At 45.4% G+C, this 17,494-nt stretch overlaps 1 protein-coding gene across 1 annotated transcript in view; it reads left to right on the top strand.

Annotated features, from left to right (window-relative positions):
• furinb (furin (paired basic amino acid cleaving enzyme) b) overlaps positions 1 to 15,402 on the top strand; it is a gene marked incomplete at both ends in the record, with an annotated part of 170,843 nt that extends 155,441 nt beyond the window's left edge. Inside the window, 5 exons of the mRNA XM_084169444.1 lie at positions 4,328 to 4,431; positions 4,535 to 4,832; positions 5,253 to 5,380; positions 13,830 to 13,958; positions 14,690 to 15,402. Coding sequence (XP_084025570.1) covers positions 4,328 to 4,431; positions 4,535 to 4,832; positions 5,253 to 5,380; positions 13,830 to 13,958; positions 14,690 to 15,402 — 1,372 coding nt within the window. The remainder of the gene's footprint in view (positions 1 to 4,327; positions 4,432 to 4,534; positions 4,833 to 5,252; positions 5,381 to 13,829; positions 13,959 to 14,689) is intronic.
• Between the last annotated feature and the right edge of the window lie 2,092 nt (positions 15,403 to 17,494).

Here is a 17,494-nt window from a genome sequence, read left to right as displayed (position 1 = left end):
GGGGCACAGGTTAGTCGAGGTAATTGAGGTAATATGTACATGTAGGTAGAGTTAAAGTGACTATGCATAGATAATGAACAGAGAGTAGCAGCAGCGTAAAAGAGGGGGTGGGGGTGGGGGGGAACAATGCAAATAGTCCGGGTGGCCATTTGATTAGCTGTTCAAGAGTCTTATGGCTTGGGGGTAGAAGCTGTTAAGAAGCCTTTTGGACCTAGGCTTGGCACTCCGGTACCGCTTGCCGTGCAGTAGCAGAGAGAACAGTCTCTGACTAGGGTGGCTGGAGTCTTTGGTAATTTTTAGGGCCTTCCTCTGACACCGCCTGGTATAGAGGTCCTGGATGGCAGGACGCTTGGCCCCAGTGATGTACTGGGCCGTACGCACTACCCCGAGCAGTTGCCATACCAGGCAGTGATGCAACCAGTCAGGATGCTCTCGATGGTGCAGCTGTATAATTTTTTGAGGATCTAAGGACCCATGCCAAATCTTTTCAGTCTGCTGAGGTGGAATAGGCTTTGTCGTGCCCTCTTCACGACTGTCTTGGTGTGTTTGGACCATGATAGTTTGTTGGTGATGTGGACACCAAGGAACTTGAATCTCTCAAACTGCTCCACTACAGCCCTGTCGATGAGAATGGGGGGCGTGCTCGGTCCTCTTCTTTTTCCTGTAGTCCACAATCATCTCCTTTGTCTTGATCACAATAAGGGAGAGGTTGTTATCCTGGCACCACACGGCCAGGTCTCTGACGACCTCCCTATAGGCTTTCTCGTCGATGTCGGTGATCAGGCCTACCACTGTTGTGTCGTCGGCAAACTTTATGATGGTGTTGGAGTCGTGCCTGGCCATGCAGTCATGGGTGAACAGGGAGTACAGAAGGGGACTGAGCACACACCCTTGAGGGGCCCCCGTGTTGAGGATCAGAGTGGCAGATGTGTTTTTACCTACCCTTACCACCTTGGGGTGGCCCGTCAGGAAGTCCAGGATCCAGTTGCAGAGGGAGGGGTTTAGTCCCAGGGTCCATAGCTTAGTGATGAGCTTTGAGGGCACTATGGTGTTGAACACTGAGCTGTAGTCAATGAATAGCATTCTCACATAGGTGTTCCTTTTGTCCAGGTGGGAAAGGGCGGTGTGGAGTGCAATAGAGATTGCATCGTCTGTGGATCTTTTGGGGCAGTAAGCAAATTGGAGTGTTTCTAGGATTTCTGGGATAATGGTGTTTATGTGAACCATGACCAGCCTTTAAAAGCACTTCATGGCTACAGACGTGAGAGCTACGGTCTGTAGTTATTATTATTTAGGCAGGTTACCTTAGTGTTCTTGGACACAGGGACTATGGTGGTCTGCTTGAAACATGTTGGTATTACAGACTCAGACAGGGACAGGTTGAAAATGTGAAGACACTTGCCAGTTGGTCAGAGCATGCTCGGAGTACACGTCCTGGTAATCCGTCTGGCCCCACGGCTTTGTGAATGTTGACCTGTTTAAAGGTCTTGCTCACATTGGCTACGGAGAGCGTGATCACATAGTGATCACTTTTATACAACGGGTTATCAACATATTCAATAATGATTGACATATTTTCATTACAAATATTATTCGGATGAATTTATTCATGCTATTTCATCCTTCCACAAGATATAGTCCCGACTCAAATCTAGTGTTGCTACCCAAGCCGGCTGGTCGTTCGTTCTATCTGTTCGGTTGCTAAAGACGCGACCCAGTCGTTCAGTCTTTTTGTTCTGTATCTATGGACCCAGTCGTTCGTTCTAAATGTTCCATTGGCATACTGGCTGGCAACGTTCTTATCCCTTGCTTGCTAGCTAGCCAACTACGGCTAACTTACAGTCAGAATAACAGCAAAGTAGCTGCATTTGCATTTGTTTAACCTCTACGGGATCGGTGTCCCGTATACGGGACGGTTGAGCTAACGTGCGCTAAGATTATGGAACAATTTTATTTATAGAAAACACGTTTTTTTGTTTGTATTATCTTTACCAGATCTAATGTGTTATATTCTCCTACATTAATTTCACATTTCCACAAACTTCAAAGTGTTTCCTTTCAAATGGTATCAGGAATATGCATATCCTTGCTTCAGGTCCTGAGCTACAGGCAGTTAGATTTGGGTATGTCATTTTAGGCAAAAATAGAAAAAAGGGTCCGATCCTTAAGAGGTTAAGCTGTTTTCTAGTGACATTTATTTGGATACATCCATAACAATGAGCTAATGAGGCGCAATATCGCCTGGCATAGAAAATGTGCTCACTCGTCAGGACACTGTTGTTCAGAGGAGCTAGCCAACAACACAGTTAACACAATCACTTCAAACAGAAGCTGGAAAGACTGCAAACTAGCTGCACTTCGTTTCGTTTTACCTTTTTTCAATTGACATTTCTTTGTATATATCCATACAAATTATTTAGACTGGCTGAGAATTCTGCCTGTCTGTCCATCTCGTCCCAACACATTCATTACTATGGGACAGCTGGAGATCGAATTTGAAAATTGAAACAATGTTGCAAATGTCGGAGAGACAGACAGCAAGGTTTATACAAATCTCCACTGTTAAAAACTAAATATTAGTCTAAAATAAATGTGAGATAATGTCTAGATGCTTTTTATAGTGGAGATCAAGTTTATAAATTGCTTGGCTGGGCTTATGAGACAGTGGATTGCACAGTCAGATGGAACAGAGTAAATAGGCATTTTAACGTCATAGATTTAGCCGGTGGTAACTTGTGGAATAGACACCGGCTGGAATGTGGTTTTAACCAATAAGCATTCAGGATTAGACCCACCCGTTTAATAATATGATGTTAAAGGTTCTAGATAGAGCACTTTGCCTTACCAAGATCCCTCGTCTTCCAAAAAGGGTTCTTCAGATAAAAACAGTTATTGGTAAAAACTCTATCCCTCCGCAAGAACCCTTTTGGAACCTTTTGAGATACAGCCACTGTCTCACACACTCTCATACACCCCCCCCCCCCCCCCCCTCCTGTTCCTCTTATAGAATATATTAAAAGTATTGTGGAGCTCCTGCGCCTAAATATAAACAGTACCGGCACCCACAATGAGTACCAGCACCTATTTCAGTCCAAGTCAAGCATTGCACATACAGTACAAACATATACTGCATACTGGTAGTCATTGCCACCCCCCAGCCACTGCAGCAACAGAGAAGGGCATTGTGAAGGCAGGGAGGAAGTTTGCTTCAATATACCCTATAATTCACAGACAATGACAGTCCAAACCCAATAATTCTCCAAAGTGTAGGTCACCTCAGCATTTCCCCAGAGAGAGCAATAACAGGGCAGCCTGTATTTCCTCAGGAGATGGAATTCATGGAGATGGAATCATTTAATAGGGAGAGTGCTGTTTTTCCAGCGAGGTGACATTGATTGGATGGAGGTTCATGTCTATTAATAACACATGAGAGAGTGTGAGACGTGAATGCTGATGGAGGGAGCGTGTGGATGTGGAAGGTTGTTGAGGTGAGAGTCTGCTACTGCCTCTACCGCTGTCGCGCTGTGGAGTGGGTCTATCGCTTCTATTTTTGTCTTGGCCCGGCGCACCGCGGCGAGCAGCGAGGTGAGCAGTAAACCCATGTGATTCATGGTTTGATTATCTTCGCCCGCAGTCCTCCTTTTCTCTGCTCACTTCAAAGGCATATGTTCCCTAAACGTCTGGTCCACTCTGCCCTACCTACTGCTGCTAAATCAGCTGGAGAGATTTAATATGGCCCTTCTACTTAGTGGAAGGTGACCTGTCCCGGCATCCTCCCAGAACAAAACCATTAGGAGCTACATGAAGGCTAGTTGTCATTACTGACTGCTTTGCTGGTGCTCCACTGTGGGTAGCGCTAAGTTCACACAGCTGGCTTGACCACGTGATCTGCCCCGACAGTCGAAAACAGCCGCACAGACGAGCGGTACCACTTAGGGAAATTTGTCAGCTCAGCTTGCTGTACAGTACAGTACCCTGTTATCCTACTATGAGGTTTTACTGTGTTCTCTCACCATTAAACACCAGTGTTTATGGCTGCCTTTATAATGGTGCTGTTACTGGACACTGCTGTTAAAACATTATGGACCACGTCCATTTCACAGCTTTGGGTGACTGACACTGACATGTCCCTGACATATCCCTCAGGCTTCTAGTGATGATTGTATCCATCTTTTTTGTATTGTATGTCTTTATCTTTCCTATCTGCCTGTAGTATGAACCTGATATGGAGGGATATCTCTCTCACTAGAATATTTCTGTTAAACTCTCCTCTCTTTTATTAGAATATCTCTAACATAAGAATACATATTCGTCTCTCTCTGTATAGTATGAACCTGACGTGGAGGGACATGCAGCACCTGGTGGTGAGAACTTCTCACCCCGCCCACCTCAGCACTGACGACTGGAGGACCAATGGAGTGGGCCGCAGAGGTAACAGGAGAGCTCTCATTGGACATGCCTTGGCTAACTGAACTACATGATAAATGGACTCACTTGACTCTTCATAACTTCTCTCATGCTTTTTCTGTCTCAGTGAGTCATTCGTATGGGTATGGTCTGCTGGATGCGGGGGCCATGGTGGCCCTGGCTCAGAACTGGACAAGTGTGGGCCCACAGCACCAGTGTGTTCTCACCATGCTCTCAGAGCCTAGGGACATAAGCAGCCGGCTGCTGTTCAGTAAGACATTGGATGCCTGCTGGGGCAAACCAGAGTATGTCAGCTCTCTGGAGCACGTCCAGGCCTGCCTCACTCTCTCCTACAACCACAGAGGAAACCTGGCTATACACCTCATCAGCCCCCTAGGGACACGCTCTACACTGCTGGCACCCAGGTACTCTCACACACACACATCTACTGTAGATATACAAAGGAAACCTCATCAACCTCATACAGTATCAGTCCGCTAGATATACGATCCCCCCAGGTAAACATACACACGTTCACAGAAAAACATATGCAGTGCTTGTTGTTTTACAGCTCTGTTAGCTTGAAGTGTATTTTTGACAGCCGTTCTGGGAGGTGTTGTTTTTGAAGAGCCCTGCTCTGTTCATGGTGGTTGCAATGAGATGAATGTTTTTTCTGTTTTTCTCTCTGTGTCTCTGTTTCTCTCTCTCTCTCTCTCCCCTCCTCTCGTTCTATCCCCTCCTCTTTCTCTCCCCCTCTTTCTCTCTCCCACTTGCTCTCCCTCCCCATGTCTCTCTCTATCTCCCCCCCTCTATCTCCCCCCCACTCTCTCTCGCCCTCTTTTCAGGCCTAAAGACTACTCATCAGAGGGATTTAATGACTGGGCGTTCATGACCACCCACTCATGGGACGAGGACCCTCGAGGGGAGTGGACCCTGGAGATAGAGAATGTCTCAGAACAAGGGCACGACTATGGTAACAGGACATCTGTGTACATTCATACCCCTCCTCACATACACCAGAGAGGCTCCGTCCTCCTCTATTCTTTCTCCTTTCCCTCCTCTTCAATCCAGAAGGTCTCCTCTGATGTTGTTTGTTACAGTCTTAGTGTAGCAGGGGAAATAAGATGAGTGCTTCTCTCTACTCCCTCCGCCGCCTCTTCATCCTTATTCCTGTCCACACTATATCAGTTCACGTGCCTTTTCTCTCTCTCTCTCTCGCTCTCGCTCTCGCTCTCGCTCTCGCTCTCGCTCTCGCTCTCGCTCTCGCTCTCGCTCTCGCTCTCGCTCTCGCTCTCTCTCTCTCTCTCTCTCTCTCTCAGGGCTTTATTGGCATGGGAAACATATGTTTACATTGCCAAAGCAAGGGAAATAGATAATAAACAATAGTGAAAAAATTGTTTTATAGTAAACATTAAAGTCACAAAACTTCCAAAGGAATAGAGACATTTCAAATGTCATATTATGGCTATATACAGTGTTGTAACGATGTGCAAATAGTTAAAGTACTAAAGGGAAGATAAATAAACATAAATATGGTTTGTATTTACAGTGGTTTTGTGTTCTCCAACAGGTCACAAATCTTGCTGCTGTGATGGCACATTGTGGTATTTCACCCAATAGATATGGGAGTTTATCAAAATTGGATTTGTTTTTGTATTCATTATGGGTCTGTGTAATATGAGGGAAATATGTGTCTCTAATATGGTCATACATTTGGCAGGAGGTTAGGAAGTGCTGCTCAGTTTCCACCTCATTTTGTGGGCAGTGTGCACATAGCCTGTCTTCTCTTGAGAGCCAGGTCTGCCTACGGTGGCATTTCTCAATAGCAAAGCTATGCTCACTGAGTCTGTGCATAGTCAAAGCCTTCCTTAATTTTGGGTCAGTCACAGTGGTCAGGTATTCTTCTACTGTGTACTCTCTGTTTAGGGCCAAATAGCATTCTAGTTCTGTTTTTTGATTAATTATTTCCAATGTGTCAAGTAATTATCTTTTTGTTTTCTCATGATTTGGTTGGGTCTAATTGTGTTGCTATCCTGGGGCTCTGTGGGGTCTGTTTGTGAACAGAGCCCCAGGACCAGCTTGCTTAGGGGACTCTTATCCAGGTTCATCTCTCTGTAGGTGATGGCTTTGTTATGTAAGGTTTGGGAATCACTATACTTTTAGGTGGTTGCAGAATTTAACGGCTCTTTTCTGGATTTTGATACAGTGAGGGAAAAAAGTATTTGATCCCCTGCTGATTTTGTACGTTTGCCCACTGACAAAGAAATGATCAGTATATAATTTTAATGGTAGGTTTATTTGAACAGTGAGAGACAGAATAACAACAAAAAAATCGCAAATGGAAGAAACACAAAAGAACTGTCAATCTCCCTCGGCCTGGGGCTCCATGCAAGATCTCACCTCGTGGAGTTGCAATGATCATGAGAATGGTGAGGAATCAGCCCAGAACTACACGGGAGGATCTTGTCAATGATCTCAAGGCAGCTGGGACCATAGTCACCAAGAAAACAATTGGTAACACACTACGCCGTGAAGGACTGAAATCCTGCAGCGCCCGCAAGGTCCCCCTGCTCAAGAAAGCACATATACAGGGCCGTCTGAAGTTTGCCAATGAACATCTGAATGATTCAGAGGAGAACTGGGTGAAAGTGTTGTGGTCAGATGAGACCAAAATCGAGCTCTTTGGCATCAACTTAACTCGCCGTGTTTGGAGGAGGAGGAATGCTGCCTATGACCCCAAGAACACCACCCCCACAGTCAAACATGGAGGTGGAAACATTATGCTTTGGGGGTGTTTTTCTGCTAAGGGGACAGGACAACTTCACCGCATCAAAGGGACGATGGACGGGGCCATGTACCGTCAAATCTTGGGTGAGAACCTCCTTCCCTCAGCCAGAGCATTGAAAATGGGTCGTGGATGGGTATTCCAGCATGACAATGACCCAAAACACATGGCCAAGGCAACAAAGGAGTGGCTCAAGAAGAAGCACATTAAGGTCCTGGAGTGGCCTAGCCAGTCTCCAGACCTTAATCCCACAGAAAATCTGTGGAGGGAGCTGAAGATTCGAGTTGCCAAACGTCAGCCTCGAAACCTTAATGACTTGGAGAAGATCTGCAAAGAGGAGTGGAACAAAATCCCTCCTGAGATGTGTGCAAACCTGGTGGCCAACTACAAGAAACGTCTGACCTCTGTGATTGCCAACAAGGGTTTTGCCACCATGTACTAAGTCATGTTTTGCAGAGGGGTCAAATACTTATTTCCCTCATTAAAATCCAAATAAATGTATAACATTTTTGACATGCGTTTTTCTGGAATGTCTTTCTGTCTCTCACTGTTCAAATAAACCTACCATTAAAATTATAGACTGATCATGTCTTTGTCAGTGGGCAAACGTACAAAATCAGCAGGGGATCAAATACTTTTTTCCCTCACTGTAATTAGTGGGTATCGGCCTAATTCTGCTCTGCATGCATTATTTTGTGTTTTATGTTGAACACGGGGGATATTTTTGCAGAATTTTGCATGCAGAGTCTCAATTTGGTGTTTGTCCCATTTTGTGAATTTTTGGTTGGTGAGTGGACCCCAGACCTCAACCATAACGGGCAATGGGTTCTATAACTGATTCAAGTACCAGATCCTAATTGGTATGTCAAATTTTATGTTCCTTTTGATGGTGTAGAAGGCCCTTCTTGCCTTGTCTCTCAGATTGTTCACAGCTTTGTGGAAGTTACCTGTGGCGCTGATGTTTAGGCCGAGGTATGTGTCTTTTTTTTTGTGTGCTCTAGGGCAACGGTGTCTAGATGGAATTTGTATTTGTGGTCCTGGCAACTGGACCTTTTTTGGAACACCATTATTTTTGTCTTACTGAGATTTACTGTCAGGGCCCAGGTCTGACAGAATCTGTGCAGAAGATCTAGGTGCTGTGGTAGGCCCTCCTTGGTTGGGGACAGAAGAACCAGATCATCAGCAAACAGTAGACATTTTACTTCAGATTCTAGTAGGGTTAGGCTGGGTGCTGCAGACTGTTCTAGTGCCCTCGCCAATTCGTTGATATAAAGTGCATTAGGAAAGTATTCAGACCCCTTGACTTTTTCCACAATTTGTTAGGTTACAGCTTTATTCTAAAATGGATTAAATTGTATTTTTTTCCTCATCAATCTACACACAATACCCCATAATGACAAAGCAAAAACAGGTTTTTAGAAATCTTAGCAAATTTATAAAATAAAAGGAAATATCACATTTACATAAGTATTGAGACCCTTTACTCAGTACTTTGTTGAAACACTTTTGGCAGCAATTACAGTCTTGAGTCTTCTTGGGTATAACGCTACAAGCTTGGCACACCTGTATTTGGGGAGTTTCTCCCATTCTTCTCTGAAGATCCTCTCAAGCGCTGTCAGGTCGGATGGGGAGCGTCACTGCACAGCTATTTTTAGGTCTCTCCAGGGATGTTCGATCGGGTTCAAGTGCGGGCTCTGGCTGGGCCACTCAAGGACATTCAGAGACTTGTTCCGAAGCCACTCCTGCGTTGTCTTGGCTGTGTGCTTAGGGTCGTTTTTCTTGTTGGAAGGTGAACCTTCACCCCAGTCTGAGGTCCTGAGTGCTCTGGAGCAGGTTTTCATCAAGGATCACTCCGTACTTTGCTCCGTTCATCTTTCCCTCAATCCTGACTAGTCTCCAAGTCCCTGCCGCTGAAAAACATCCCCACAGCATGACGCTGCCACCACCATGCTTCACCGTAGGGATGGTGCCAGGGTTCCTCCAGACGTGGCACTTGGCATTCAGGCCAAAGAGTTCAATCTTGGTTTCATCAGACCAGAGAATCTTGTTTCTCATGGTCTGAGAGTCCTTTAGGTGCCTTTTGACAAACTCTAAGCAGGCTGTCATGTGCCTTTTACTGAGGAGTGGCTTCCATCTGGCCACTCTACCATAAATGCCTGATTGGTGGGTTGATTGATTATCCTTCTGGAAGGTTCTCCCATCTCCACAGAGGAACTCTGGAGCTCATTCAGAGTGACCATCGTGTTCTTGGTCACCTCCCTGACCAAGGCCCTTCTCCCCCGATTGCTCAGTTTGGCCGGGCGGCCAGCTCTAGGAAGAGTCTTGGTGGTTCCAAACTTCTTCCATTTAAGAAAGATTGAGGCCACTGTGTTCTTGGGGACCTTCAATGCTGCACACTTTTGGTCCCCTTCCCCAGATCTGTGCCTCGAGACAATCCTGCCTCGGAGCTCTACGGACAATTCCTTCGACCTCATGGCTTGGTTTTTGCTCTGATACAGTTGAAGTCGGAAGTTTACGTACATCTTAGCCAAATACATTTAAACTCAGTTTTTCACAATTCCTGACATTTAATCCTAGTAAAAATTCCCTGTCTTAGGTCAGTTAGGATCACTACTTTATTTTAAGAATGTGAAATGTCAGAATAATAGTAGAGAGTGATTTATTTCAGCTTTTATTTATTTCATCACATTCCCAGTGGGTCAGAAGTTGACATACACTCAATTAGTATTTGGTAGTATTGCCTTTAAATTGTTTAACTTGGGTCAAACGTTTCCGGTAGCCTTCCACAAGCTTCCCACAATAAATTGGGTGAATTTTGGCCCATTCCTCCTGACAGAGCTAGTGTGACTGAGTCAGGTTTGTAGGCCTCCTTGCTCGCACACGCTTTTTCAGTTCTGCCCACAAATGTTCTATAGCATTGAGGTCAGGGCTTTGTGATGGCCACTCCAATACCTTGACTTTGTTGTCCTTAAGCCATTTTGCCATAACTTTGGAAGTATGCTTGGGGTCATTGTCCATTTGGAAGACTCATTTGCGACCAAGCTTTAACTTCCTGACTGATGTCTTGAGATGTTGCTTCAATATATCCACATAATTTTCCTTCCTCATGATGCCATCTATTTTGTGAAGTGCACCAGTCCCTCCTGCAGCAAAGCACCCCCACAGCATGATGCTGCCACCCCCGTGCTTCACGTTGGGATGGTGTTCTTCGGCTTGCAAGCATCCCCCTTTTCCTCCAAACATAACGATGGTCATTATGGCCAAACAGTTCTATTTTTGTTTCATCAGACCAGAGGACATTTCTCCAAAAAGTACGATCTTTGTCTCCATGTGCAGTTGCAAACCGTAGTCTGACTTTTTTATGGTGGTTTTGGAGCAGTGGCTTCTTCCTTGCTGAGCGGCCTTTCAGGTTATGTTGATATAGGACTTGTTTTACTGTGGATATATATACTTTTGTACCTGTTTCCTCCAGCATATTCACAAGGTCCTTTGCTGTTGTTCTGGAATATATTTGCACTTTTCGCACCAATGTTCATCTCTAGAAGACAGAACGTGTCTCCTTCCTGAGCGGTATGATGGCTGCGTGGTCCCATGGTGTTTATACTTGCGTACTATTGTTTGTACAGATGAACGTGGTACCTTCAGGCGTTTGGAAATTGCTCCCAAGGATGAACCAGACTTGTGGAGGTCTACCATTTTTTTTCTGAGGTCTTGGCTGATTTCTTTTGATTTTCCCATGATGTCAAGCAAAGAAGCACTGAGTTTAAAGGTAGGCCTTGAAATACAGAGTGGAGAACAAGTATTTGATACACTGCCGATTTTGCAGGTTATTCTACTTACAAAGCATGTAGAGGTCTGTAATTTTTATCATAGGTACACTTCAACTGTGAGAGACGGAATCTAAAACAAAAATCCAGAAAATCACATTGTATGATTTTTAAGTAATTAATTTGCATTTTATTGCATGACATAAGTATTTGATCACCTACCAACCAGTAAGAATTCCGGCTCTCACAGACCTGTTAGTTTTTCTTTAAGAAGCCCTCCTGTTCTCCACTCATTACCTGTATTAACTGCACCTGTTTGAACTCGTTACCTGTATAAAAAACACCTGTCCACACACTCAATCAAACAGACTCCAACCTCTCCACAATGGCAAAGACCAGAGAGCTGTGTAAGGACATCAGGGATAAAATTGTAGACCTGCACAAGGCTGGGATGGGCTACAGGACAATAGGCAAGCAGCTTGGTGAGAAGGCAACAACTGTTGGCGCAATTATTAGAAAATGGAAGAAGTTCAAGATGACGGTCAATCACCCTCGGTCTGGGGCTCCATGCAAGATCTCACCTCGTGGGGCATCAATGATCATGAGGAAGGTAAGGGATCAGCCCAGAACTACACGGCAGGACCTGGTCTATGACCTGAAGAGAGCTGGGACCACAGTCTCAAAGAAAACCATTAGTAATACACTACGCCGTCATGGATTAAAATCCTGCTGCGCACGCAAGGTCCCCCTGCTCAAGCCTGTCCAGGCCCGTCTGAAGTTTGCCAATGACCATCTGGATGATCCAGAGGAGGAATGGGAGAAGGTCATGTGGTCTGATGAGACAAAATTAGAGCTTTTTGGTCTAAACTCCACTCGCCGTGTTTGGAGGACGAAGAAGTAGGAGTACAACCCCAAGAACACCCATCCCAACCGTGAAGCATGGAGGTGGAAACATCATTCTTTGGGGATGCTTTTCTGCAAAGGGGACAGGACGACTGCACCGTATTGAGGGGAGGATGGATGGGGCCATGTTTCGCGAGATCTTGGCCAACAACCTCCTTCCCTCAGTAAGAGCATTGAAGATGGGTCGTGGCTGGGTCTTCCAGCATGACAACGACCCGGAACACACAGCCAGGGAAACTAAGGAGTACCTCTGTAAGAAGCATCTCAAGGTCCTGGAGGGTCCTAGCCAGTCTCCAGACCTGAACCCAATAGAACATCTTTGGAGGGAGCTGAAAGTCCATATTGCCCAGCGACAGCCCCGAAACCTGAAGGATCTGGAGAAGGTCTGTATGGAGGAGTGGGCCAAAATCCCTGCTGCAGTGTGTGCAAACCTGATCAAGACCTACAGGAAACGTACGATCTCTGTAATTGCAAACAAAGGTTTCTGTACCAAATATGAAGTTCTGCTTTTCTGATGTATCAAATACTTATGTCATGCAATAAAATGCAAATTAATTACTTAAAAATCATACAATGTGATTTTCTGGATTTTTGTTTTAGATTCCGTCTCTCACAGTTGAAGTGTACCTATGATAAAAATTACAGACCTCTACATGCTTTGTATGTAGGAAAACCTGCAAAATCGGCAGTGTATCAAATACTTGTTCTCCCCACTGTACATCCACAGGTACACCTCCAATTGACTCAAATGATGTCAATTAGCCTATCAGAAGCTTCTAAAGCCATTACATCATTTTCTGGAATTTTCCAAGCTGTTTAAAGGCACAGTCAACATGTAAACTTCTCACCCACTGGAATTGTGATACAGTGAATTATAAGTGAAATAATCTGTCTGTAAACAATTGTTGGAAAAATGACTTGTGTCATGCACAAAGTAGATGTCCTAACCGACTTGCCAAAACTATAGTTTGTTAACAAGAAATTTGTGGAGTGGTTGAAAAACGAGTTTTAATGTCTCCAACCTAAGTGTATGTAAACCTCCGACTTCAACTGTATGCACTGTCAACTGTGGGACCTTATATAGACAGGTGTGTGCCTTTCCAAATCATGTCCAATCAATTTCATTTACCACAGGTGGACTCCAATCAAGTTGTAGAAACATTTCAAGGATGATCAATGGAAACAGGATGCACCTGAGCTCAATTTCAAGTCTCATAGAAAAGGGTCTGAATACTTATGTAAATAAGGTATTTCAGTTTATTTGTTATACATTTGCAAAAATTTCTAAAAACCTGTTTTCGCTTTGTCATTTTGAGGTATTGTGTGTAGATTGATGAGGGAAAAAATTAATTTAATCCATTTTAGAATAAGGCTGTAACGTAACAAAATGTGGAAAAAGGGAAATTCTGAATATTTTCCGAATGCACTGTATATGCTGAAAAGGGTGGGTCTGCATCCCTGTCTCACTCCACAGCCCTGGGGAAAGAAATGTGTGTGTTTTTTGCCAATCATAACCGCACACCGTTGTTTGTGTACATGGATTTTATAATGTCATATGTTTTTCCCCTAATACCGCTTTCCATCAATTTGTATTGCAGATCTTCATGCCAAATTGAGTCAAAAGCGTTTTTGAAATCAACAAAGAATGAAAAGACTTTGCCTTTGTTTTGGTTTGTTTGTTTGTCAATTAGGGTGTGCAGTTACCTCTCTCTCGCTCTCATTCTTTCTCTCTCTCATTCTCTGTCAGGTGTTCTTAGTCAGCCTTTCTCCTCCTCTCCCTGGGTTTGTCAGTCAGCTCACCTCCCTCTTCCCTCTTCCTCATCATTATATTACTATCTCTCTGACACACTCACCCAGTCTACCTCTCTCCTCTTGGGGGTATTGAATTGTTCATTCTCTCTGTTCTTCTTTCTCCTCTCTCTTGAGTTTGAAATGTGTTCACTCTCTCTCTCCTCCCCATCTCTCAGGTGTGTTGAGTCAGTTTACTCTGATCCTGTACGGTACGGGCTCCAGCTCCATTAACCCCTCGTCTCCTGACTTCCCCCGGCCGTCCAACAACAGCTGCAAGACCTTCGACGCCCAGCAGATCTGCATAGGTGAGACTGACTGTCTGAGACACACTGAGACAACTAGCTAGCACTAAGATTCCTACTCTCTTTACACATTGAGACAGCGCCCTCCATTGGTAACTGCTGGTACTGATGACGGGACATGTTGAGTTCCTAGCTCATTGCTATGGACAGTATTCACTTACTAGACCTACTTATGAAGTTATGAAGCCTAGCTCAGGTCATAAAATATTCAGAGTGTCTAGTTTGAGGGCTGCGCGAAAGCATGAATACACATTTAATGCCAAGCCAAACCCATTTGAAAGTTAAATGTCTCTCTTATCGTGATGCATGAGTATGCATCACCCCAAATGTGTGAGAAAACAACATATGTGGTGTCACTTTGGAAAAGCAGAGAGGGGTATGTAGTAGTGGCTGGCAGGCAGGCAGCAGTAGGGCTGTGACATTGAGAGAGGTGTTGGGTTGGAGAGCAGCTGTGTTTTGGGAGGCTGAGAGGAGGCAGATGGGGTCAGAAGCCTCTTGGTGACACTCGGCATGTGGATGTGGGCTTCTCATGCATATGGCAGGACTGTTAAAAGGTTTCAGGCATGTTTTTGCCTTTTTGTGTGGGGTTGTATGTACGAATGTTTGTCCCCACTGACTGCTCAGAAAAGCAGCACCTCATCCCCCTTTGTATGTGTATCATCTCGCTTTCTCGCTCTCTCTCACTCATCTCTTCCTCTTTCTCTTTCCCTCTTCCCCTCTCTCCCCATATCCAGAGTGCAGCCCAGGCTTCTCCCTGTTCCTGCAGGGTTGTGTGAAGCTCTGCCCCCCTGGCTTCACCTCAGGCCCCCAGCTCCTCAACCTGTCCCTGGACAACTGGGTGGACTTGTCCTCCATCCAGGCCTGCCTGCCCTGCCACCCTGCCTGCCTCACCTGCTCCAGCCCTGGGCCCAACGACTGCCTCTCCTGCCCCCCTCACAGTCACCTGGTCCTCACCGCCTGCCTGCACCAGAACCAGGTCCAGCGCAAGTCCCCAACTGGCCCCGTCCTCCAGGGAGAGGGGAGTGCACCAGGGGAGAGCCCAGTGGGGTCAGAGCAGGGGGGAGAGGAAGAGTCTCCAGGGCCTAGCCTGGGCCTGTCCTCCCCTCTGGTCACCCTGCTGGCGGTGCTCAGCTGTGCCTTCATCTTGGCAGCCTTCGCCGGGGTCTTCCTCCTGCTGCAGCTGCGCTCAGGTGGTGCCCCCTGGGCCCGGAGGACCAAACTGCACTCTGTGGAGACAGGCGGAGGGGCCTCGGGGGGCATCCGTGTGGGCTTTGGCTTCGGCCTGGGGCTGGGCTGGGAGAGGCAGGGCAGGGTGTCCTATAAAGGGATCCCCACCGTGTGGGGGGATGAGGACCAGGTAACACTGGGGGGCTCTGAGTCGGACAGCGAGGAGCTGGACTGCCACAGTGAGAGGACAGCCTTTATCAGGACACAGAGCTCCCTCTAGCCCCCTCTCTGACCCTTATGTCTGGCGGAAACTCTCTTCAGAGGGTTGGTCTCTCCGGCCCCTCCCTCTGCTAGAGCTCATGGGTCTGGCTCAGGCCTCGTCCCTTGCTGAGACTGATACACAGAGATGCTGATCCAGGGATGTGATGGCAGCCCAGCAAGCACCTCCAAGTCCACTGATTCACCCTCAAGCATTAATCAACTGAAAATGTTTTCATTCTATAATTACCATATTTCTATAGTATCTTTTTTTTCTTTGCCTTTAAAGACTTTAATAAGATTATTTCCCCTGGCCCAAGGGTCAAGGTAAAAGGAAACAGTTTCTGAGTTGAGGATCCATCGTTTTCGCTTATGTTTCCCATTTACCTTATTTTTGTTGCGGTATACACGAGGCCCTGAGCCTCTCTCCTAATATGAGCAGGGAAGAGAAGAGATGTCCGTATGTATCAGCATACGTGTGCATGTATGTGTGTGACTGTGACTTTGTACACAAGAGCTAAATAGCCGCCCAAAACAGTTTCTGAGTGGATGAAGAACACAGCAGGGTTAATTTCATGTACAACAGAGAGAGAAAGTTTGGATTTGTAAATTAGATTCTCTCTGTGATAAACACCTTCTGATTCAACTTTTTCCTACTGCTTGTTCTTTGAGAGCTTCCTACCCTGCTCCATAATCAGTGGGCTCCAGCACTTCTTCAGCAGCTTATACAACCCCACTATACACTGAGTGTACAAAACCCTTCCTAATATTGAGTTCCTCAAGGTTTTCGAAACCGTTCCACGGGGATGCTGGCCCATGTTGACTCCAATGCTTTCCACAGTTGTGTGAAGTTGGCTGGATGTCCTTTGGGTGGTGGACCATTTCTTGATACACACAGGGAACTGTTGAGTGTGAAAAACCCAGCAGCATTGCAGTTCTTGGCACAAACCGGTGCGCCTGGCACCTATTACCATACCCCGTTCAAAGGCCCTTAAATATTTTGTCTTGCCCATTCACCCTCTGAATGGCACACATACACAATCCATGTCTCAATTGTCTCAAGGTTTAAAAATCCTTATTTAACCTGTCTCCTCCCCTTCATCTACACTGATTGAAATGGATTTAGTGACATCAATAACGGATCATAGCTTTTACCTGGATTCACCTGGTCAGTCTATGTCATGGAAAGAGCAAGTGAAGAAAACATCAGCAATCCAGCACAGACTCTTTTGGAGTAGTCTTCAAGGTTTTGATAACTATTGAGTTTTAGTTTAGCAATATTGTCCCCACAGCTTAATAGCACTGAATACCAATATAGACAATTGTTGAAAGGCAAAACTCCTAGTAGTGTGGTTGTTTGTTGGATGTAAGCAGAAAGCCCATGCATCAATCAGCAAACACACACCCTGTAGAACAAGTGGGAGGAGGGATGGCAGGTTATATTAGTCAGCCACTGTATTCTATTGGCACACTGGGTTACCTAAAGAGGGATTACCAACCCTGCAGTACTGTGTGTTCCCATCTTTCTGAAAAAGCACTTAACTTAAAGCTATTTGACCGTCTCAACATTTCTCTATTATCTTGCTATTGGCAATACATTACATATTGTCTTCATTCTCCCTATGGGTTTCTTTATCAGTGGAAAGAAGAGAATAGCGTTCTCTTGTTATTACAGACTTCACACACTTTGACAAGCAAATGTATTGGCCTGCTGGTATTTTCACATTGGCAGACATGCATTATTAAGTTATTGGTATTATATTATATGTTTAAGAACATATTCTGGACTCGTCGATACAATCAAGCCGATACAATCAAGGTTACAGCATATTTTAAATAGATTAAATTGGATGGTATTTTATATCCTTTTTTATTTAACTGATGATTGATGTCAATATTGTGGGGATAAATGTCATGCTGAAATAAAATGACTTTGGAGGTCATGTGAGATGAGATCTGGTGTGTTGACCCATTCTGTACTCTGTATCACCCTTGGGGAGCCTTGCGTAGGCCTGGTTTCACAGCAGTCAGTCAAAGCTTACAGACACACTCACACAACATACTCACAGAGCTAATGCCTTGTCCGAGCCCGCCAGCGGTACACAAGCCCACTT

This window comes from Coregonus lavaretus (assembly GCF_964263955.1).
Source record: "Coregonus lavaretus genome assembly, chromosome: 9".
Classification (NCBI taxonomy): domain Eukaryota; kingdom Metazoa; phylum Chordata; class Actinopteri; order Salmoniformes; family Salmonidae; genus Coregonus; species Coregonus lavaretus.
The sequence above is the reverse complement of the archived record's forward strand: the minus strand, read 5'-3'. Positions and strand labels throughout refer to the sequence as shown.